Source organism: Curcuma longa, chromosome 20, assembly GCF_044706935.1.
Source record: "Curcuma longa cultivar G26 ecotype Majalengka, Jawa Barat chromosome 20, ITB_CL_G26_1.1, whole genome shotgun sequence".
Classification (NCBI taxonomy): domain Eukaryota; kingdom Viridiplantae; phylum Streptophyta; class Magnoliopsida; order Zingiberales; family Zingiberaceae; genus Curcuma; species Curcuma longa.
The window spans coordinates 6,075,618-6,097,789 of NC_133880.1; the positions used below are offsets into that span (position 1 = coordinate 6,075,618).

Sequence of the window (22,172 nt, forward strand, 5' to 3'; positions counted from 1 at the left end):
TATTTTTTTAAAAGAAAATGTTACTTATCTTATTTTTCATTTTGAAAATATCATATTGTTATAGCATAATAGGTACAATATTGAAGCAAGTCCATATTATATATTATATCGGTTATGTACATAACTACTATAATTATGACTATAATCATATTATTATTTATGATTATAATTGCTATAATAGTATTGATGCGATTTTAAGTATTGAGCATTTTTTATCAAACTAATAAAAAATAATATAATAATATTTTTATATTATACACAATAATCTTAATTAATTTAAAGTAAATTTTTAATATTAGATTGACTATAATTATAATTACTACAACAACAAGGATGATTCCCATAATCAAAAGTCCTTAACCATCCAAATTCTTAATTTCAAAAATAAAATAATTATTTAATAAGTTAATTTTTAAATTTAATAAATTATTTATTCGAATCCAGAAACTCCACTTTGCTTCGAACCCACGCCAAAGCCCCACGCGTCTTTGTTTAGTTAGCCGTCCGATTATCATCGGACGCCTGAAAATTCGAACAATCAAGTTAATTTCTCCGCTTGCAAATTGTCGAACCACGCCATCCTTGGATAGGATCCGAACCAACCTGCAATGCCCATCAGTATGAATGCCTTTCATTCCCTCCCAACACGCGGATAATTGTCGGGAGAAAGGAATCGCACTTCTTCTCGAGATCGCTTTCGGTTGATTCTTCAGTCCTCGGACAAGCGTCTTCGAAGCCCAATCTAGGGTTCCAGACTTCCAGTTGCCCTCATTCGTTTGCTTTTCGCTCCTAAGTTTCGAATTTTGGGCGAATCGGGGTAGACGATCTTGCTATTTTTTTTCTTCTTTTTTGAAGTGGTTTCGTACTCGTTCGAAGTGGTGTGTGGAAAAAAATGTTGATTTTTTTCCCCTTAACTTTTCTCTTCAGCTTGCGATGGATAGGTCGTGGACTGATTTTGATTTCTGACTTTTGGGGCGTTCACTGTTCCGTTGATCTATATTTTGACAGGTTCGATTAGTCGAGTAAGAAAATTGAATTTGACAAGGTTGTCTCATTCATTAAGAATCTTGCTATAGATCTGAGATTAGCATATTTATATCTTTTTCAGTGGGTCATTGTGGTGTCGTTTTTTTTTAACAGCGAGGGATTTGATGGTTGCGTAGAGACTATGTTTCTTTTTAAGTGGGTAGTTAGCGAAAACCTTGCTAATTTGGTTTTATAGTAGTTGATAAAGTATTCTATTGATTTATGACTTAGCCGACGTTGATTGTTCTGGTGACCTATGTTTTGATGGGTTCGAATAATCTGATAAGGTTATCTTGTTTATTGAGAATGTATCTTTGAGTTCGCTATTCTATAGATCTTGTTTTTTTTAATAGTGAGGAATTTGATGGTTGCGTAAAGATTACTTTTCTTTTTGAGCAGATAGCTAGTGTTCATCTTGCTAGGTTTGTTAGAAATAATCGATGAAGTATTCTATCGAAAATTATCATTTATGTTGCTGTTTTCAACAGCGAGGCATTTGCTGGTTCTTGTAAAGATTAAGTTTCTTTTAAGTGGGTAGTTAGTGTTCATCTAACTATTTTATTAGAGAACAACCCGTAAAGTATTCCGTTGAATCTTTTCTGTCAAGAGAATTATCATTGCATCTGCACTTTATTTTGTTTGTCAAAATGTCAACGTAGTGTTCTTGCTCTTTATCAGGATTTTGTAGAGGTGATTTTGTTCAAAAGTTGCAGATTAAGGTTCTGAGATGGGTGACTGCCGTTCTGAGAAAGATGAGATATTAAAGGAGTTCATTATTCCTAGTTACATATTTACTGCGGAGTTGCCAATAAAACACCTTTTTCATGTACCTGCTTGTCCTCTAGTGGTCTTCATTAATACCAAAAGTGGTGGCCAGCTTGGAGGTGATTTACTTGTGACATTTCACAAAGTTCTTAACAAACTTCAGGTACTTAAATTAATTGCCGAGAGAAATTCATTTACTCAAATACAAAGATATCATAATTGATTTTACTTGTGAAGAATGTGCATTCCAGGTTTTTGATTTGCAATCGGAAGCTCCTGACAAGGTGTTGCACAAGATATATGGAAATTTGGAAAAACTCAAAGCAAAAGGAGATCATCTTGCTGCTGAAATCTTAAATAGATTGAGACTAATTGTGAGTATTACATATGGTCCAGTAGTTTCATTGTTTCCAACTTCCAGCATATGCAGATGAACTGTTGGCTCTTGATTTATTAGCATGCCCTGAATATCTCTATAAGTTGGGGTTTCTTGATTAAGGTTGCAGGCGGAGATGGTACAGCAAATTGGCTTCTTGGAGTAATTTGTGACCTTAAACTTGCTCGACCACCTCCTATCGCCACAATGCCACTAGGCACCGGAAACAACATCCCATTTTCATTTGGCTGGGTAGGTGGAAAGATACTTTTCCTCTTAAAGTGGAATTTTGCCTGTGGAATTAACTTTGGTCCACGTTCAAATTATGTGGAATTTGAGAGCATTATCAATCTTAGTACAATAAAAAATTACAGTGAAATGTTTTATTTTTCCTTATAGGAGAGCATTTCTACAATAAACATTGTTTAGATTCGGTTTAGATTCTATTAGTTAAATTTGTTTCCGAAGGGGAGCTTTGGCCAAGGTTTAAAATATCGAACCGTGCCGAGGTTTCGGTCCCGGACCGGAACGATACAGTTTCGGTACCGTATCGTACCGTGCCGGTATAGTTTCAGTATTTTTAAAATATAAAATATATTAATTAAAATAAAAAAATAATCTAAATATTTAAAAATAAAAAATAAAATATTTTAAAAAAATAATATGATAATTTTATGGATTTTAATAAAGTCTATCTAAATTATCCCCAACTATAGTTAGGAATTGATTATTAAAATTCAATTAAACTCTAAACTCTACGTTAAAAAATCCAAAAAAACTCAAAATCGCGCGCGACAGGGGCAAGTCCTGTCGGGCCCGCGCGGTGCCTTCGGTGGCGTCGTAGAGCCCGAGCGACGCTTCCGGAGGCGCCGCCGTGCTCAGGCAACGCCTCTGGAGGCGTCTCCAAGCAGGAACCATTGTGCGGTGCGTGTCGTGCCAGTCCGTCGACGGAACAAAAAATTTCGCCAGTATCGTGCGATACAGCTCGAAATTTCAAACCCTGATTTTGGCGCAACGGTAAAGTTGTTGCCGTGACCTAGAAGTCACGGGTTTGAAGCTCAGAAACAACCTTTTACAAAGTAGGATAAGATTGTGTACAATAAATATCCTTCCCCAAGATCCCACATTAGCGGAAGCTTCGTGCACCGGGCTACCTTTTAGTTAAATTTGTTTCCTTTATAGTCAGTGTTTCTTTTGGTTTGCAATTGAATCTTGCTTCACCACCATCTGCAGTGATGCACTTTTATCTAATCTTTGGTTCTTTATTAACTTTTTGTCTCCTTGTCTATGTTGTTTGTACATTATAGCCCTTTATATTCCTGAAATTTGACACCTAAAAGATTGTATTATGTTGCAAAAGAGATCAACCACCTTATATATCGGACTTTTGCAAAACACTTGATGACTAATAAACTAACATAGGACTAAACCTATTGAATCATTATATCCACATTTACTTACAAAGGGTAGCTCAGTGCACGAAGCTCTCGCCAATGTTGGGTCCTAGAAAGGTATATACACATTTTTATCCTGCTTTGCAAGAGACTGTTTCCGTAACTCGAACTTGTGACTTCTACGTCACACAACACTACTTTACCGTTGTGTCAAGGCTCCCCTTCATCCACATTTACTTACAAACAAAGATAAATCAGTTATGACAAAAAAAACACATCAATTTTGGAGAAATTAATGCTGTCAAAGTTAGTTTTTTAATCAATTGTGCATCTTCATTTGGTGAGTTGCGTTTTGATATTAATACAATTGCAGGGAAAGAAGAATCCTGCTACAGACTATCAATCTGTCAGGTCATTTCTAGAACAAGTAATGAAAGGAAGAGAAATGATGATTGATAGGTAAATTTTAAGTTATTATTGATTAGGAAGTTATATGATCAAAGTCATTGATGTTTACTTTACAGGTCCATTGTGTGCTGTGCAATTGCCTGTTTATTGCATGATAATGATATGAATCATTAAGTACTCTGATTATGTTTTCTAAAAAACATATTTTCTCTGATTACGAATGGATGATAAGCCTATTTATACATTTATTTTAGTATCTTACTGTACGTAGATATTTACAGTGAAAATATAGCTCCAATATAATACCAAACATTTTGCCCAACCTACTATAATAGCTTTATTATTTTAAAAGTCATGACAAAGCTAGATAGCTATTTCAGATAAATGTTAACCCTCACACAAACAGCTAAGCCAACATTTTGTTTCAACTTTTCATTGTCTTAAGGAACTTTATGTCATCAAACTGCTCATAAGTTGAAATAGTGCAGCAGAATTGAGGAAATTCTCTTATTCTTATATGTTTTGAAGGTTTAAAACCCAACTGAAGCTGTATCTTTCTTTGTTTTTTCCCAGCTGGCATATTATTATGAAAAAGCAAGTTCCAAAGGAAGGTTCTTGTGATCCAATTTCACCTTTAGAACTACCTCATGCTATGCATGTGTTTCAGTGTGTTTCACAGACAAGCTCGCTGAATATGGTAAAAAAAAGAAAAACTCGCAAACTACTTTTCCAATTCAAGCAGATTTCACTTTTGTCATTAACTGTTTTTTTTCATGTTCCATATTGCCCTTGATTAGAGTAGACTAATTTGGTTGTTGACAAGGTCACAAGGTGGATGTCTAGTTTTATTTACTTATTTATTTGTCATCTTTATAACTCACTCCTTTGGAAAGATGGTTTAATCTAGAACTGCTCAAACGAATAATGCCTAAGCAAATTAGTGTACATCAATGCTTGAGGTATTGGATTCATTTTATTTTTTCCAATTTCATAGAAAAAAAGTTGGTTAATAACCTTAATAGATGGTTGAAGTGGGAAGAGATTTTGGAATATTGTGTGATCATCATATCCCGCATAGGCTAAGCTTTATAAGATTGTGGTATGATTCATCATAATTTTGTTTGTTAAGTAGCCACACATACTAAAAGTTAATATAGCAGAGATCACATCTACAAGTATTGAATTACTAGAAAGGATGAAATAACAAATACTTATATTAAATAGCAATTAGGTGTTGTTCTAATAGATGATAAAATGGAGAATAAGTTGAGGTGGTAAGAAAAATATTTAAAAGACAATCAATAAATTGTATAATTAGAAGAGTTGAATCTATTGTAATGCAAGGTGGAACAAAGTAGACGGAGACTATAACAAATATTACTCAACCTATTGAAGGAAAACCCCGGGAGACACATTTAAGATGGTACGGATATATACTTAGATGACCAATAAATGCTCCAGTTAGAAGATGTAAAACTATGACAAATGTGCACATCAAACAAGGAAGAGGAGAACTAAAGAAGATTTGATTAGAAACAATAAAACAAGATAAAATTTATTTAAATATAAATGATGATATAATAGAGAATAGAGTCCACTGACGTAGAAGGATCTATATAGTTGACTCCACCTAGTGGGTGGGATAAGACTTTGTTGTTGTTGTGGTGGTGGTGGTGGTGATATAGCCTTACATAGAGTTTAATGGAATATGATTCATATAGCCATCCTTATATAGTTGGGAGAATTGATGATGATGATTTCCTGCTTAATAGAATAACTAGATTAAACGAAATTCCAAGATGAAAATCAATTTATTTGGGTATTTTTTTAGCATTTTGGATAGTCTGATTCTAATAGTGTCATTTGACATTTCAAATATTGTTACTCTGTGGATTCAAAGTCTAAAACTTATTCATATCAACCTTTCAGCAAGGCTACCAAACATTTCGTGGGGGATTCTGGAACTACTTTAGCATTGGTAAGAGTCGCAAGATATCACTGCTTTGTGATCTAGTGGTGCTTCATAAAGTAACGTAAGGCCTTGACTTGTCATAAATATTCATGACGTGAAAGAAAATCAAAAGAACTTATACAAGCAATGCTCATTTCCGTATTTTATCCATGCAGTAATGATTTATTTATCCTAATTTGTATGCTACGTCCAGTTTTACTAAATAAAAACAGATAAGATAAAATTATTCTTTGTTGGAAAAAATTTCTATTTTCATTATGCAGCTAAAAAGATCTTTTATTTTTGGTAATTTTCTGTTTCCATAAGTGCATATGTGCTAATGGCCCCTTTAATATCATGTTGTATATTCTAGGAATGGATGCCCAAGTGTCATTTGCATTCCATGCTGAGAGGAAGAAGTACCCAGAAAAGTTCAAGAATCAGTTAGCTAATCAGGTATATTTTCTGTTGCTGCTGTTGTAAATTGGTAAAGGGAAAACTTTGTTGTGTCTCTTGCTTATGTTGATACCAATTTGTTCAACTATAACAGAAGTGCTTGTTCCTTCAATCGATCTCTCTATTTATTGAGCTTGTCTTATTTTTCACTTCCTTGAACATTTCATTAAAACAGTATTATCTACTGGAATGCAGATGACCTACTTGAAGCATGGATGTACGCAAGGATGGTTTTGTACATCTCTATTTCATCCTACTTCAAGGTGATTTTCCAGTAATATTTTACTATTGAGTACTACAGATCAAGATAACTACAAAATTTGCTATGTTATTTTGTCAAATTCTTGTTAGCTGCTATTACTGAAGTTGTAGCTGTTGGAATGTTCATGGCCATTTTGTCAGTTATTTCTAGCAATCTGAACAATACTTTGTAGTTGATGTCATGACAAAAATATAAAAAATTCAATATTTGTGTGACCATTACTGCAAAAAGACAATTTACATAGTGTTAGAAGCTCTGCAATATACATAGCGGACAATCTTATTGGACATTCTGGCCTATGCCATCTTTTGGTTGTTTCATTTTCTTGAACTTGAGACAATTATTTTATCTTGCACTAATTGAATTGTCCTTGTCATTTTATTATCATATTCACAGTCAAGTTAATTTGTTCCCTCTTTGATCACATCTTAACTTTTTGAGAGCATCTAACCATAATAAACAAACCATTTCTTGCCTGTATTAGGCATATTGGAAGGAATTTAGGAGTCACCCTAGCAAATTAAATTTCTATTTGTGATCCATTAATTCACTGGCATCTTCGATAACAAGGACATTCAACTATTTTGCAATAGGCATAGGAAGTTAAACCCGCTCTCATATCTTCTGTAGAACAGGCAGTAGTATGACACAATAAGTTGCACCGCCTAATCAAAATTCAACATAGGATAAGTATTTGTCTCAATTTTAAGTTGCACGGATCCCAAAGGGCAACAAATCCATAGCATTCCTATTGCTTAATTAGTAATTCTTTTTAACTTCGAGGTATTAGATAATTGTATTGTGGTACTATTGGTTGGGGATGTTCTTGTTAGTGTTATGGTTCTAAAAGTCCGATTTATTAGCTTTTCCAATGAAATGTATTATTTTTGTTCCGAAGGGAAGATTTCCTTATCACACATGAACTAGTGAAACTATAAGATACTTTGTAACCTAGTCCATTTTTAACTTGTCTCATGCCCATTCTTTTCCATCGTTTTGTGCTCTTGCCAGTGATAAGTAATAAACCTGACTGTAATTTTATTTAACCCAGTCATCAGTCTTACGTTGTATTTGTCATTGAAGTGACATGAAGTCATGAATTAATATTTAGTTGATCAGGAAGAATGTGTTCTACTTTCTGAATAAAATTTAAAATCCAATAACTATAATTTGGGACTAAAACAATTTTTCTTTCTTGAATACAGGAACATAGCTCAGCTTGCAACAATGAAAATCATGAAAAAGACTGGCCACTGGGAGAAGCTTCATGTTCCTCACAGGTGAAACTGACACTTCTCTATCGAATTTGAAGTGTTTCCAACTGTAGCAAACTAGAGACATTTAATCTTTGCGTAAAGAATTTCTACCAACTTAAGTTACCTAAATATCATAATATTTCTGGTAACCTTTGTTTACTAAGACGATGCTGGTGATCACTGCTAAGTCTGCTGTTTATTTCATTATACAGCATCAGGTCAATTGTTTGTCTTAACTTGCCCAGCTTTTCTGGGGGATTGAATCCTTGGGGAACACCAGATAAGAAGAAACAAAAAGATGTCAGTCTTTTTTTATTTTTTTTCTAGCCCAGTGTTCATAGTTTGCATCTTCTGAATTCTAATATCTTCAGAGAGAACTGACTCCGCCATTTGTCGATGATGGCCTACTTGAGATCGTCGGTTTCAAGGATGCTTGTCATGGACTTGTTTTGCTTGCTCCTGGAGGACATGGGACTCGCCTTGCACAGGTATCTTCATGCCATTTGAGAGACAATTCACTTATTCTCTTGACACACTCTCAACTCAGACTCACATGATACTCTAATTCCATCAAGGCAAATCGAGTTCAATTCAAATTCCGCAAGGGCGCTGCTGATCATGCTTATATGAGAGTCGACGGAGAACCATGGAAGCAACCACTTCCTCAAAACAAGGACAAAGTTATCATCGAGATCTCCCATCTGCGTCAAGTGTGTATGCTCGTAACAGGTAATTGCATAGCTAAAAGTATCCACGATATACCTCACAATGAAGACTCAAGCAGTGAAGATTCTGACAATAGCTACTCTGAGGAAAGGAGGAAGTTTGGTTCAGCAGAAACATTCAGGTATCATGACGATATCGATAGTGTCGTCAGCGCTTAGTTTTTCGATGATTTGGTATGTATTTTCCCGATTTGCTTCTTCAGTCAATCTCAAATAGTTGTTTGTTTGGTGTTTCTTGTTTTCACAACTAATCTCTATAAACTCACAAATCACTAAAAATATGCTCAAGTAAGAACATTTCTAACGTATTGACAATAACATTGCCTATTGATAAAGTCAACAATAGATGTATAAAAAACCTACCAATTGGTTAAGGAACCTCCCCTAGATTAGTAATAAGAATTCTATATCTTGCATTAAGTTAATTAATGTTTGCTCTAAAATCCCCATCCTTAGTTGTGTCATGAGGTCATTGACAGGAGAATATTTGCTGCTATAAAAGATTATCTTTATTCTAAGCATGATTATGAAATTGTTAAGTCATTTTCCATTGACTTGTTAAAGCTATAAAAAGATAATTGTTTTATTGCTTGAATAGAAAATGAGCGATAGAGAAAATTAAACTAGAAATATAAATGAATTAAATGTTCGACTTATCAAAAAAAATTTATGTTTTAATAAAAGGGTATGAAATTTCTTAAAAAGAACTTTTATTTGTATTGTATTTTTTGATTTGGGTATCGAAACTGATAACATTTGAGATTACACTCTTATGTCTCTTGTCCCAAGGAGTCTTCCCCATTAGTAGATTTTTTTTTTTTGGAAAATTCCATCTTTTATTTCTTGATTTTAATAGGACTCTTTACTAGTATTGTTTACATATATTATTATCTAAAAGTAATTAAATTATTAATGACTCCTTACGTGCCAAATTATAAAAAATCTTCAGAAAAAAAATGATACTCTCATCTAATTCCTACGAACATAACAAATACATTTTATGTTTTTGAAGATTAAGAAAAGATACGTTGGAGTTCCCATACATATCTACTTTATTTTCTCTTGTTATTTCTTTTACTTATTATGTTCATCAATTTCTTCAACGCTTAAAAAACCATTCGTCAACCCGCAACAACTGGAACGTGTTCTCCAAGAAAGAATTGAAGAATTCGAAAAGCATGACGCCACGTTTTCAGTAAGAAAAAACTGAAGGTCCCAAGCACATACCATTTCCCTAGCTTACTGATGGCAATGGGCCCCGCTGACTTATTTCCAATAAGAGGAAGGTGAGTCTGTGTGTGAAAGGGCGCGTGTACCGTAAAAAACCTACCAAAAAAAGAACTCAAAGTCCGTTAGACTCTAAAATTCTACCAGCCTCAGTATTTATGGCATCCATGGGTCCCACGAGCTTCCTCCGATAATAGGATGGTATATTGCGGGTCAGTATAGCTGATACTAGCTCAAGTCAGCAGCATTCATAAGCAATTGCCGAAGGACAGTTGCATCCGGCGAGCATGGCAGAGGGCGGAGGCGAGAGGTTGTCGGAGAGGATCGTAGTCAACGGGGCGGCGGCGGAGTCGGCATTGGAGGTGGACGGGACGCTGCGATGGCGCTCCGGCGGAGGCGAGCAGTGTCTCAGGTTGGAATCGGAGGTCCTGGGGTTGGACGTCCAAGGAACACGGATTACGGTCCGGGCTTTAGCGGAGGCTCCTCGAAGTGGTTCTATCTGCGCCTTCGGGGGAGCATCTGGGGAGAGAAGGAGGGTGAGGAGGGATTACTCTTTGGAGATGCCCACGGAGGCGGCGGCGTTGCGGTGGAGCGCCAGATTGAAGAATTGCATCGATTCTCTCGGTAAGCAAGTGTTTTGTTGATGTCGATGAGTCCTTATTCATCCAGTGATAAGGACCAGAAGTTTAGCCGAATTATTATATTGGAGTTATCATTTTCGAATCAGTACTCAAATTTGTATTAAGTACTGTTAATTCTTCAACTTTATATCTATCGCAAGAGTGAACCAGAAAATTCTGCATTATCTTTTATGGGTTAATCATTGAGAAACTGTCAAATCGTTTATTCTCTGATAGGCCGGCCAAAGAAGCTGTTCGTTATTTTAAATCCATTTGCGGGAAATAAATCTGCAAGAACCATTTTCGAGAAGCAGATTAAGCCAATTCTTGAAGCTGGGTACATCAATTATACCATAGTAGGTGAGCATGTTTCAAAATTTACTTTTCCACTTCCATAGAATAAGAAGTTGATATTTGAACTCTGTTTTCCTCAGAAACTAAGTACCAGAATCATGCTCAGGAAATGACAAAATCTTTGGATCTTCCAAAATATGATGGTATTGTGTGTGTCAGTGGTGATGGTGTTCTAGTGGAGGTTGGTAGTTTAATCGATATTTGCATTACGGAGCACAATAATGTTTTGGTTATATAAGCAGGGGAAATCCTCTATGTCAGGGGCTTGTATACAACAGAAGTTATATCATCATTCTTTTGTCATGTGCTAGGAGCACTTGACTTCTTTTTGTATTCATTAATAAGGAGCATGTAGTGTGCTATAACTGTTTGTTAAACACTAGTCAAGAATGATGCATTTGTTCCTGAATCCTTGATTCTCTTGAATATTTGCTGTTTCCTGCATTTAAAAAGTCATGCAATAATTAATCTTCACCTAATTCTTTATTTTTTCCTTCTACAAAATTTATTGAGCACTAGACTACAATCACTATATATATATATATATATATATATATATATATATATATATCATAGTTATGTGTTTTAACTTATCCAAACATAGTTAGTTGGTAAGCAATTTCACAAACAAATAAGTAATAAAACTGCTTGACCTTTTGCTTTCAGCTAGTTACTCTCCACCATGTAAAATGCAATAAAAATGTTTCATCTTACTTAATATGACTATCTGGACATATGCTCCTTTACAGGTATCTCTAAGTAGCCTGTCATGACATTGTCATTTATTTTTCTCACCAATTCTAATTGGGATTATAATTATTCCCTTTTTATTACAAAAATAGAAAATGCTAATTACCAGACAACAAAAATCAAATCTCCAATTCATTGCAGATGCACCGATCTTTGATACTTTTCTTTTCTTTTATTATGGATGCATCAATCTCAAATTAATCTCTAATTTATTTGCTTCAAAATTTTACATGTGTACTCCTAGAATGAACCCATATCTTTTTCACTTGTGATATTGATTAGTTTAATTCTTTTTCCCTAGAAATATATTTAGTTTTCTATTAATCTTCTCCATGGACAGGTAGTCAATGGTTTGCTGAAAAGAGAAGATTGGGCTACTGCAATTAAGATGCCTCTTGGGATAATTCCAGCAGGTGCACCTTCTTTTTTCTCATATTTCATATTAGCAGTTAGCCAATTACTACTATTAAGTATTAACTTTGACTAGGTTAACCATTTGGATTAGTAGCATTAGGTATGTTATATGTTGGCATGTCTAGTTTTTGCTCCATTTTGTATTTACTGGGAGGCTCTTGCATATATTTACTGTCTGTCATTCATGCTTTTCAATAAATTGTATCCTGGCTGTTGTACCATCCTCCATCTCTGATTTCCTATTTTTGTGTACTGCCTGATATCCTAAGAAAATTTACACTTCCTTACTCCTAATCATAATTTATGTAATAAGGGATCTTGTAATCTTGCTCCATATCTTGATTATCTGCCTTTTTTTCATTTTTAGGTACCGGAAATGGTATGGCAAAATCACTTTTAGATTCTGCTGGTGATATGTACTCTATTGCTAATGCTACATTTGCAATTATACGAGGTTATGTTCTCTTTCTCATAATCCCTGTCCACTAGAGAAAGTAGAAACAACTTCTAATAATACTGATAATAAGCTTCTTGATTGTTGATTATCTATAGGTCGCAAACGAGTTCTGGATGTTGCCACTATCTCACAGAAGGAGAAAAGATTTTTCAGTGTCTTAACACTTATTTGGGGTATGATGATTAATTGTTGAAACTGTGTTTTGTTTTATATGTGAACTTAATTCTGGTCATTTCAATGGAGATATCTGATCAAGTGAAAGTTTAAAATTTATACACCTGAAAACTCATTCAATGCATTCTGCATTTACAGGCTTGGCGGCTGATGTTGATATTGAATCTGAAAAGTATAGGTGGTTGGGAAGTGCTCGCCTTGACATATATGTAAGTCAATGTGCAGTTTCTCATTCCTTCTGCATATTTGTCTATAGTTTCAGATATGATAGTTATAAGGTGGGCTGCCAAATGTATGTCATGAAGAATGTTTTATGCACTGCGAGTTATGTTCCATGGCCCTTTGAATATCCAAGAATCAATAAGCTGCACACTACAGTTCAAAAACAAATAAGATTTGACAAGTGTCTTAAATATATGTCAAATTTCATGAATTTGGATCTAAATCATTAGCCAAACAATTGTAAGATATCTGCCTAGCTGATCCAAAGTTACAGTTTGTGGGTACTAGAATTAGTAAAAGTCTTTGCACCAGTTCTCTCTGATTGTTAGATAGTTTGCATTTAAATTGTAATTCCAAATTTGGTGAGTGATCATTTCGGATCAAATCATGACAATGGATATTGATCGGGCAGTCAAAGGGTCGTAAGCTTGAAGTACTGCTTTTATTTGATTGGTGCCAGAACCCAAATAGAAAATTTGGAGATGAATTATGTTGTCTTACTGTGCCAATGAAACAAGGAATCTTCTTTAAAGTGAATTTCTGAATTTCTAGCTTGATCATGGGGTGACATGGGAGCGAAGATCAAAAGAATTCTAAGAGACAGAGAGAGGACTAGAAGACACTTAGGCTTTTCTAATTTGGTTAATAAAATGGTAATTGATAGCAGTTTGAGTCAATGTCATTCTGTAGACATTCTTTGAACTTCCCATACTGTCTTTGTCACTCGCCAAAGTGGAAGAATCTTTATCAGCAGGACCTATGTGCATCAAGCCAACCCTTTGATGACTCATTTATAGTATGAGCTTGTGGATAAAATATAAACCCCATATTGCCTCAAAAACTTATCCTCAACTGATGTAGTCGATAGGTGTATATTGTGTACCTAGAATATTGTCATATGCTATGATTAATAGGTCTTTCTTACAGGCTCTTCTCCGCATAATGAACCTACGCAAATACCATGGACATTTCCAGTTTATTCCTGCACCTGGATATGAAAATCATGGTGAACCAGTGGAACGAGTTGATGAGGCTAAGTCTCACTATGTATTAACTCAACAAGAACAAGGAAGTGACAGTAAGTTCAAGACATGTGGTTATCAAGGCCCAGAGAATTCCTTGGATGGATTGGAATGGAGGTTTGTTGATGGTCCTTTTATTTCAATTTGGGCTAACAATGTGCCCTTTTCTGCTGAAAATTATGCCCCAGCACCGAAAGCAAAGGTGGCATTTCCTCATTGCTGGACTTTATTTCTTCTGTAATTATTGTGTTTACTGTTGGTCAGAGTGTCAAGTTTTTTGCTTTTATTTTTCATTAGTTTGGAAGCTTTAACTTCTTTCTCTATGTTCACAAAATGGTGACATCATATGATATTTACAACGATGCAGTTCTCGGATGGATACTTGGATGTAGTCATTCTGAAGGATTGTCCAAAATCAGCCATTCTAGGAATGATGCTCAACATGAGTGACGGAAGTTATGTGAAATCGCCGTATATAATGTATTTGAAGGTACACTATATCTTCTTATAACTTTTCAGTAACTATGTCGTTATACCATCTTAAATGAGATGTAACTCGACTTTGACTCTATATTTCTCTTCAAGGTTATTGATGAAGATAAAATAAGGAAGAAGTGAAAATGAACCAATATTTCTCTGTTTATAGATTAAATAGTACTTGTAACGCTATTAGATACGAGGGCATACCTGATGCAGATCTAATCATTTGTTAAAAATGATCATGATAATAAACAAACAGCCATTCTAGTTGTCTATTAGCAATTTGTTAGATTTCAAATGTTGCTTTGGTTTGTTGATACTAAAAAGCCCCTTTAGATAAACTCAATTTGGTAGAGGAAAATAGGAGAGAGCAGCAAGGCTGGATGTGAATATTCATCTAAATGGTTCTTTGTACTCAGCATCAAATTTATGGTGTTGGAGAAGATTTAGGAGTCGACAATTATGTGTTTCATACTCAAGTCATATATCGATGCGGATTTTGCAGGTCAAAGCACTTCGATTAGAGCCAGGAAAGCGCATAGGGCACGACGCTAAGGGCGGCATCATCGACTGCGATGGCGAGGTTTTAGCTATGGGAGATGATGCTGCTGAAAGCAATGTGCAAAAACATTTTATGGCTTATGGTCCTCTTCTCGTGACAGTGGACCAGGGTTTGGCTACCATATTCACTCCTGTTCCTTGATCTTTGTGGCATTCTCTTGTTCTTTGTTCTTGATTGAGAAATTTACTCGTGAATCAATCTAATAATGTATACATACATGATATTTGTAGTTATATGAACATGAAATGATAAAAGAAGAGGTAGGGATAGGGATTTCACTTTTCCTTAGAAGGGCATGACGTAACGGTAAAGTATTACCGTGTGATTTTATGTATGTATCATGAATTTGAGTCATGAAAATAGTCTAGTGGAATAGAGATCAAATTGTGTACACTTGTCCGGAACTGAAACTTCAGACTGCTCTTTTCTATATTATTGCCAATTGAATCGGACCGTTGTTGAGCCCAATTAAGCTTCATGGGCCGGGCTCGGTGAGCTTGGATTGGACCGTTTTTGAACCCGCTTAGGCTTCATGGACCGGGCCCGGCTCACCTTTTGTTTTTGCGCGACCGAGCTATTTAAACGAGTCTTCGCGTCTCAGGTGTTTCTCCAAACTGGTGTTGCGAACGAGACTGGCGATAGGGCGAACCACAGAGGTACGGAGTTAAGGTAAAGATTTCGATGATCCTGTTTTGCAATTAGAATGTGATTTCATGAGTTCATGGCCTATGTTTATTCCTCTTTCTCTTTCTCCTTTTTTTTTTCTTTCTTCTGTTTAGTTTCGATTAGGGTTTCCATGGGAACGATCTCCGTGCGATTTTGTGATGTTGCTACAGAACCATAACCTTGGTGGAATCACTATCAGTAGAATGGTTATTGCATTTTTTTTCGCCTTGGTAATGATAGAATTTCATTTGTTGTTCTTTTGAGCCATTGAAAAGGTTTCGTATGCTATCAGTACCGGTAGGCTGGGGTTCTATTGATTCTAGGGATTCTACATTTTTTATGTAATTTATTTATTTATTTAGGTGTTCGCCTAGAGAGTTGAACGCCTTGTTTCTCTTCAGTGGGTGATTTTGATTGGCAAGCGCCTGCTTTCTAAGTGCTTGCATTTAGTAATTGCAAAAGAAATACAGCTCATGATAGTTATCTGACAATCAAACTGTTTTTTTTTTTCATAATAATTGATTTGTGCTAGTTTTGGATTTTCCTGAAAGTTCATAATTCAGTTTAATTGGGAGGGGGGAAAGGTGGTGTATTGTGTGTTGGGTGACATTCCATCATGGGTATTTCCCCATGAGTACTGGTTTTTTTTCCTTCCCATTATAAGCATTTGCAAGTATTGTCATAAGTGTTAGTGGCTGTATTTAATTGAGAATAGCATTTTTCTTTCTTTGCCAACACTGTCCATGCAGCGAGGCATTTCTTTATGTGTCTGTGGTACTAATTAAAACAGCAACACCACTTTTATTATAATTTTAACACTTAAAAGTTAGCAGAACATGAACAAGATATCATCAATTTTTAGAACATGAACAAGATATCATCAATTTTTAATAAATTACATGTTCATCATATTTAAGATTGTCAAGTCTCCTTTAGCTTTTGGAAATATGCATATGCAACTCACATGAATAATAATCAACATTTTTATTGTATAGAACTCATACCAACATAGATAAAATAAGTCCTTGTGGTTGGAATTAATTGAAAGCATGAGTGAGTACCTTGCTTCTCTTGTCTCGCTGTAGTACCTCTGAAACACAGGACCTTTCCACCAAAATGCTTCTCTTTTGATAAGACTATAACAGTAACAGACGATATTATAATTGGACTTGTGTGAGATCAGAAATCCATGAAAAAGTTTTTTAAAAAAATTGTTTTGCATTTTTTTGAAACATGACATTGGGAAAAGCTATGATGGCTTTTCCAAATTATTTTCCCTCTCAACGGTGCTTTTTTTTCAAGGTTTATTTCAGTTTACCAACCCTTTTTTATTTACTTTTTTTGTTAGCCAAATATTAATCAATTTAATAAACAAACTTTAGAACGTAAAAATGTGTGACTAAAATATCCTCTTAAACGAATGCATCAAATTTGAATTTCCAGGGATCTCATAACAACTCAACAAATATGTTATATTGGAAGTGCTTTCTTTTGTCACTGTTTCCTTCCTGAAGTTTGGATGATCTTGTATATAATATCATTTTCATGCTGAAATTTTTTGTTGTTATCTTATTCATTTTTTATTTCTTTAATCGGCAACGTGTTAAATGCATTTGTGTATTTGTAGATTGCTCGAGTGATAGCCTGATGGAACATCTCAGGACTTCAAATAATCCTGATCATGGTAAAAATGGCTTAGGAAACACCGGCGGGACTACCATTGGGAATGTAGCAGGATTGGAAGAAAAGAAAGCTGCAGTTCAGGCTGAGATTAGCAGAGTTAATCGGCTTCCTTCAAATAGTAGCTATGCAGTTCACCGCATGCGGGTGTTGAAGAAACTTCTACATCTTTTCTCCGTTCAGGTAAGATGCATTTTTTCCTTGAAAATTATAGTATTACTTTTATGCTTTCAAATTCAGGCTGTTGGATGTGTATTTATGTTTAGTAGCATCGATGTAAACTTTGATGCTGATCATCCTGCCTATTAGGTAGTAAAGTTTGAATGAGTATAGATATTGATTTTTCAGATCTTTAAATGGACAGCGGGATTTTAAACTTGTTTGCATAAAAGTATGATCATGGGAATTTAAATCGGTTTTGGATTCCAACTGAAGTTTTAAGTTTATTGTTTGTTTGCTTCACAAATCAGAATAGATAAGGAATAGAATATTTAGTCCTTGAAAATGGAATAGACAAAATAGAACATGAATATGTTGAAGTTTTGTTCATGAAATAGAGGTGACATGAAATTAATGTTCCTATGTTGGTTTGAAAGAATATTATATGGAATAGATAGGAACAGATTTCACAATTGGTCTACCTTGCCTGTCCGATTGGACCAATCTACTCTTTATTCCATCATCTCGGTTTAATGTGCTCATTAGACCATTCCTCAACATGTCCAACACATTTGACTTGCTTGGCCTGCCTTGCTCAATTGACTTGACTGATCGACTGTCTGCCTATTTCAATGCTACCAACCCAACTGGACCTGGTGGCGCTTCGATTAGCCGGTTTAGCCCTATCAATTTACTCGCTTGGTCTGTCTTTTTTGGTTAAACCTTTTGACAACATGTTCAACTTGTTCAGCCTAATTGGATTGTGTGACACATGTGAGCCAATCAAACTTTTGGCCATCACAGCTCGATATATTTGTGTTGCTTCCTCTTATGACTCTGTGCACCTAGCTTGGTGCAGTTGGTCGTTCATTCTTCTGCCCATCCACTTGTCCTCCTCCCTTAGCCTATTGGCTTGATTGATGCACTCTGCCAATTTGACCACAGCAGGTGCGCCCAACCTAACCAATTTGCCTGTCCGCTCAGCCCAATCAGCTTGTTCAGCCCTTTTTGCTTGCCAAGCCTATTTGACTCGCTCAATTGGACTGGAGCACTTGATCGTCCGACCCATGTAGCTCGATTGGTTTGACAAGAACGCTTGGCTCGCATTTGTAATATAAGTTTTTTGGGCAGTTGATCAGAGGAAGAACATGGATTATTTGAAGAATTGAATAGACAGGGAGTATTTATTCGTGGAATAAGTAAAGAATAATAGAAAATTTAATTTTGCAAGTAAACATAGGAATGTTTTTCTGAAATTAAATTTACAGAGATCAGAATTTTGCTTGTATGAACCAAAAGCAGCACTAGACTTCAACTGGTTTTAAGTTTACACCTAGATGCTAATCAAGCACTAGAGATATATAGTGACCACCAAATTATAGTCTTTGCTTCTCCAAAATCATCATGTCTTTTTTTCCCCTTCCCTTTATTATTATTTGGCTTCCTTGACACCTTGTGTTACTTCTTTGCAGAGAAGTGTCTCCCAGGATGAAGAGTTGGAGCTCCTTTTTGCAAGTCTTTCTATATGGTAAGTATATACGGTTTGATAGGACAAATGGCCACATGTTTTATGGTTTTTCAACTCTGCAAATATGCCCAATCTTTTTTACATGTGTTGTTTCCGAGAATGAAAGAAAACCAAATATTTGTTAATCACTCTGCAAAGTGTTTTGATTAAAATATGTTTTATCAAATATACAAATGACAGCGAATCATATTTGCGCAGTTTTTCTGAACCGTTTGCACTAACACTAATTCACTTGGATGGATCACAATTATTGTTTGTTGCAGATGGAGAAATACAGAATTTTGCCTCCAGTGCGTGCGTGTGTACGTATATGCTGCTGCTGTGGTGTTTGATTTCCTCTCATGTACAGTTGTGTATGGCACCTGCCAATTTCTATTAATGTTCATAAACTAGTTCGTCCTTCTTGCTATCGTGCTACGATTAACGATACATGGTTATATTTGATGATCTATACAGGTTCGATCTTGGCTGGCTCTCGCCGGTTCAGTCTGACATATATGATCGAAAATTCTGAAATATTTTAAAAGTGTATAGTTCTATTAAAATTATCAAAACATTTGTGGGGAGAGACATTTTTCTAGAACCCCACTCAACTTGGAAAACCAAGAACTGGCATGCAATTAGATCCTATAGTATTCGCTGGAAAAATTCAGCTAAATAGGAAAACATATACTGAATGGTTTGAAGCCGACCATGCTTTGCCTTTCTGCAGCCGAGATATACTTTTAGCACAAATGGTTGCTGGGAACCAGGTTGGGTCGAATAAAATTTCTTCTGAATATCAGGTTGACAATGAGAGTGATGAGCTAGACACCCTGCTAATTTCCAAAACATTGCTTAAGCCACAATGTGCCTGAATGTGAGGTTGATTCTAACGGAATCTGCTTTCGCACGCTTGGGCACTGAATGAACCCAGTCGCGCTGTGTGTGGCCTTTCATCAGCAGCAAAGATCCATGTTTTAGAACAAAAGACTGCTGTTTGAGTTGTTTCCTATCCGACCGAGGTGCACCTTTAGCAGCTGGTAATACAATACATGACCATTAGAATTCTGTTTTAGGGCAGATTGTTTAGCTGGTGAGTGAATGAATGCTGAGAAAAATATTCAAATGGCTGATCCTTTTTTATGAACCTTGGCTTTTAGTAGGTTTCTTTCGCAAGAAAAATTCCCGCTCGCAACCAAATGAAACCGAAGCTATGTCTGGGGTTGAGCCATACAATTTATCTTCGTCCGAGTGCCATGCAACATAGTCGGAGCCATTCTTGTATCGGTTCAGAAGCACAGTGTTGAATTTGGACCCAGGGAATGCTTCACAAACCTAGATAGCAAAATGTGAATCAAGTTAATAATCCAAAAGAAACTTGTTTGGCAATCATGTTATGGATGTATTATCAGAGCAAGAGAATAAGTAACGATGCAAATTGCAAGCAACCGCAATTTTCTACCAGTTTAACTGGTTGAACCAGTCAGTCCAGATCGGTTTAGTCCAGTTTTCAGGACACTGATTGCAAGGGCGGCAAATGCACAAAAATAGACTCACATGACTAGCAATTTCCAACTTCAAAGATATAAGAAAGATTAACAGATTGCTCATACTGTCATCAAGATGTCTTTGACAACAGGGTATTCATCCCAAGAATATGGGTGTGGCTGGTATCCACTGTATCTCATAGGTGCGAGCCCCTTCTCTGCAATATAACAAGTCTCTCTAGGCTGCAGGAGAGAAAAAAAAATTTAGATACTACAACATATAGAATTAAATTTTTGACAGGAAACTTTGTTTAGAAGTACAAATACAAGAAAATTACAATTTGGCATCCACAAACAAACTGCACAACTTCAGAATATTTTAGGAGAATTTCTTACAAGAAAGCTATTTTCCGTTGTTTAATGGTAGATGGTTAACTCGATAAACATCTATTGTCTTCTACCTCAACTTCTTTTGCACCCTGGTGGATGTAGGAAGCAAGCTTGGGGATGGAGGGGGAGTTGCTGCATGGGATGGTGATTGAAGCCTAAACCCTATTTGGTGTTCTGTTTGCATGCTCTCATTGACCATAAAGATTTCCAGAGTATTTTCAAACTAAACCCTTTAAATCTTTTTTGACTACTAAGAATTTAAGCATCAATATATATTATCCACTACATAGCATCATTCAAATAAGATATTTGAAATTTAGCAGTTACTAAACCATTGCAGAATTTCTTTACAATCATTGCAGTGGATTAAGGCATTAACCTGAGAAAGGTTGTTTATCATATTTCAAGAATCAGTCTTAGAGCAGGCATCCAAATTAATTCTAACTATTAAGTTCTCATACAAGTGAAGATTAAACAGTCTATTTGATGATAAACGGAGTCAGATTTCTTCAGATGGGAATTGGTAAAATCTGGACGGAAGATCTTCCAAAGAGATGGATCGAAGGTCTCGTTCACGGGAGTACCAACGTATCAAAAAGAAGAGCCAATTAATAGCATCAGAGAAGCAAAAGTTCAAAGATAAAAAACCTATCTGTTGAAAGAAAGAAAAAAGTCGCAATTTTTCATCTGAAAGATGGAGTTAAGAAGGAAATTGGTAACAAACTGGACAAGAGATCTCGCTTAAACCTGGTGGATCAAAGGTTTCGTCCGAGGAGGATCAGCGTATCAAAAGGGAATGCCGATTAGTTACATCGGAGAGCAAAAGTTCAAAGATCAAAAACCTATTTGATGGGGGGCTTTTTCGCATTTCTTCATCGAACAGATCGAATCAAGGAGTTTGGTGAAAACCTGGACGCAAGATCTTCCGAAGACCCGGATCGAAGGTCTCGTCCACGGAATTTCGCGATCGAGATACCGGAACCATTCCCAGGCCAGGTCGCGAGGAATAAGCCGGGGAACGTAGACGACCTCACTGCCGTCGCCCAGATCGACCGCTCGCTTCTCCCATCTGCCGCCGCTAGGGTTAGGGTTCTCGTCGGGATCTGTGAATCGAAGCCTCGAGCTCATCCGGGATCGAGATGTTTCCCGCCGTAGTAAAGCTGAACGACGCCGATAAATGATTAAATCAAGTAAGAAATTTCATTTCGCCCCCTCAAAATACCTTAAAATTTAATTAATACTACAGCATCCTCAAATTTTCATTTTATTATCAAAACACCCTCTGATTTTAATATTGACTTAAAAGAGTAAAATCAATATTTTAACATTACAATACAAAATTTACGACGCATTTTAACATTACCATAAATTATAAAAAA

General features: G+C 35.8%; 4 protein-coding genes across 7 annotated transcripts; 3 read left to right on the top strand and 1 right to left on the bottom strand.

Annotated features, from left to right (window-relative positions):
- The first annotated feature begins 669 nt into the window (after positions 1–669).
- On the top strand, positions 670–8,852 carry LOC141813392 (diacylglycerol kinase 1-like). Of its 4 annotated transcripts, none has more exons than XM_074701354.1 (14): positions 670–817; positions 928–1,022; positions 1,705–1,954; positions 2,043–2,165; positions 2,291–2,419; positions 3,935–4,020; positions 4,543–4,666; positions 5,899–5,947; positions 6,294–6,376; positions 6,572–6,639; positions 7,844–7,918; positions 8,107–8,194; positions 8,266–8,382; positions 8,470–8,852. In XM_074701354.1, exons 3-14 carry the CDS (start codon positions 1,754–1,756, stop codon positions 8,776–8,778), a joined length of 1,452 nt encoding a protein of 483 aa, XP_074557455.1. In that variant the 5' UTR covers positions 670–817; positions 928–1,022; positions 1,705–1,753; the 3' UTR covers positions 8,779–8,852. The 4 variants fall into 4 exon arrangements, with proteins under 4 accessions (XP_074557455.1, XP_074557454.1, XP_074557457.1 ...); XM_074701353.1 differs by having other exon boundaries at positions 928–1,008; XM_074701356.1 differs by having other exon boundaries at positions 928–1,008; positions 8,308–8,382.
- A 1,281-nt stretch (positions 8,853–10,133) lies between these two features.
- LOC141813568 (sphingosine kinase 1-like) lies at positions 10,134–15,192 on the top strand. The gene is made up of 10 exons (XM_074701526.1): positions 10,134–10,470; positions 10,704–10,826; positions 10,901–11,001; positions 11,911–11,983; positions 12,352–12,438; positions 12,537–12,614; positions 12,754–12,824; positions 13,765–14,061; positions 14,227–14,349; positions 14,845–15,192. Exons 1-10 carry the CDS (start codon positions 10,134–10,136, stop codon positions 15,040–15,042), a joined length of 1,488 nt encoding a protein of 495 aa, XP_074557627.1. The 3' UTR covers positions 15,043–15,192.
- Positions 15,193–15,378: 186 nt separating this feature from the next.
- LOC141813727 (uncharacterized) lies at positions 15,379–19,428 on the top strand. The gene is made up of 4 exons (XM_074701709.1): positions 15,379–15,557; positions 17,195–17,430; positions 18,879–18,934; positions 19,198–19,428. Coding segments are annotated over exons 1-4 (417 nt in total). The 5' UTR covers positions 15,379–15,433; the 3' UTR covers positions 19,199–19,428.
- Positions 19,429–19,644: 216 nt separating this feature from the next.
- LOC141813728 (DNA oxidative demethylase ALKBH2) lies at positions 19,645–21,928 on the bottom strand. The gene is made up of 4 exons (XM_074701710.1): positions 21,703–21,928; positions 20,530–20,646; positions 20,065–20,251; positions 19,645–19,953 (listed from the first exon to the last, which is right to left on the bottom strand). Exons 1-4 carry the CDS (start codon positions 21,919–21,921, stop codon positions 19,772–19,774), a joined length of 705 nt encoding a protein of 234 aa, XP_074557811.1. The 5' UTR covers positions 21,922–21,928; the 3' UTR covers positions 19,645–19,771.
- Between the last annotated feature and the right edge of the window lie 244 nt (positions 21,929–22,172).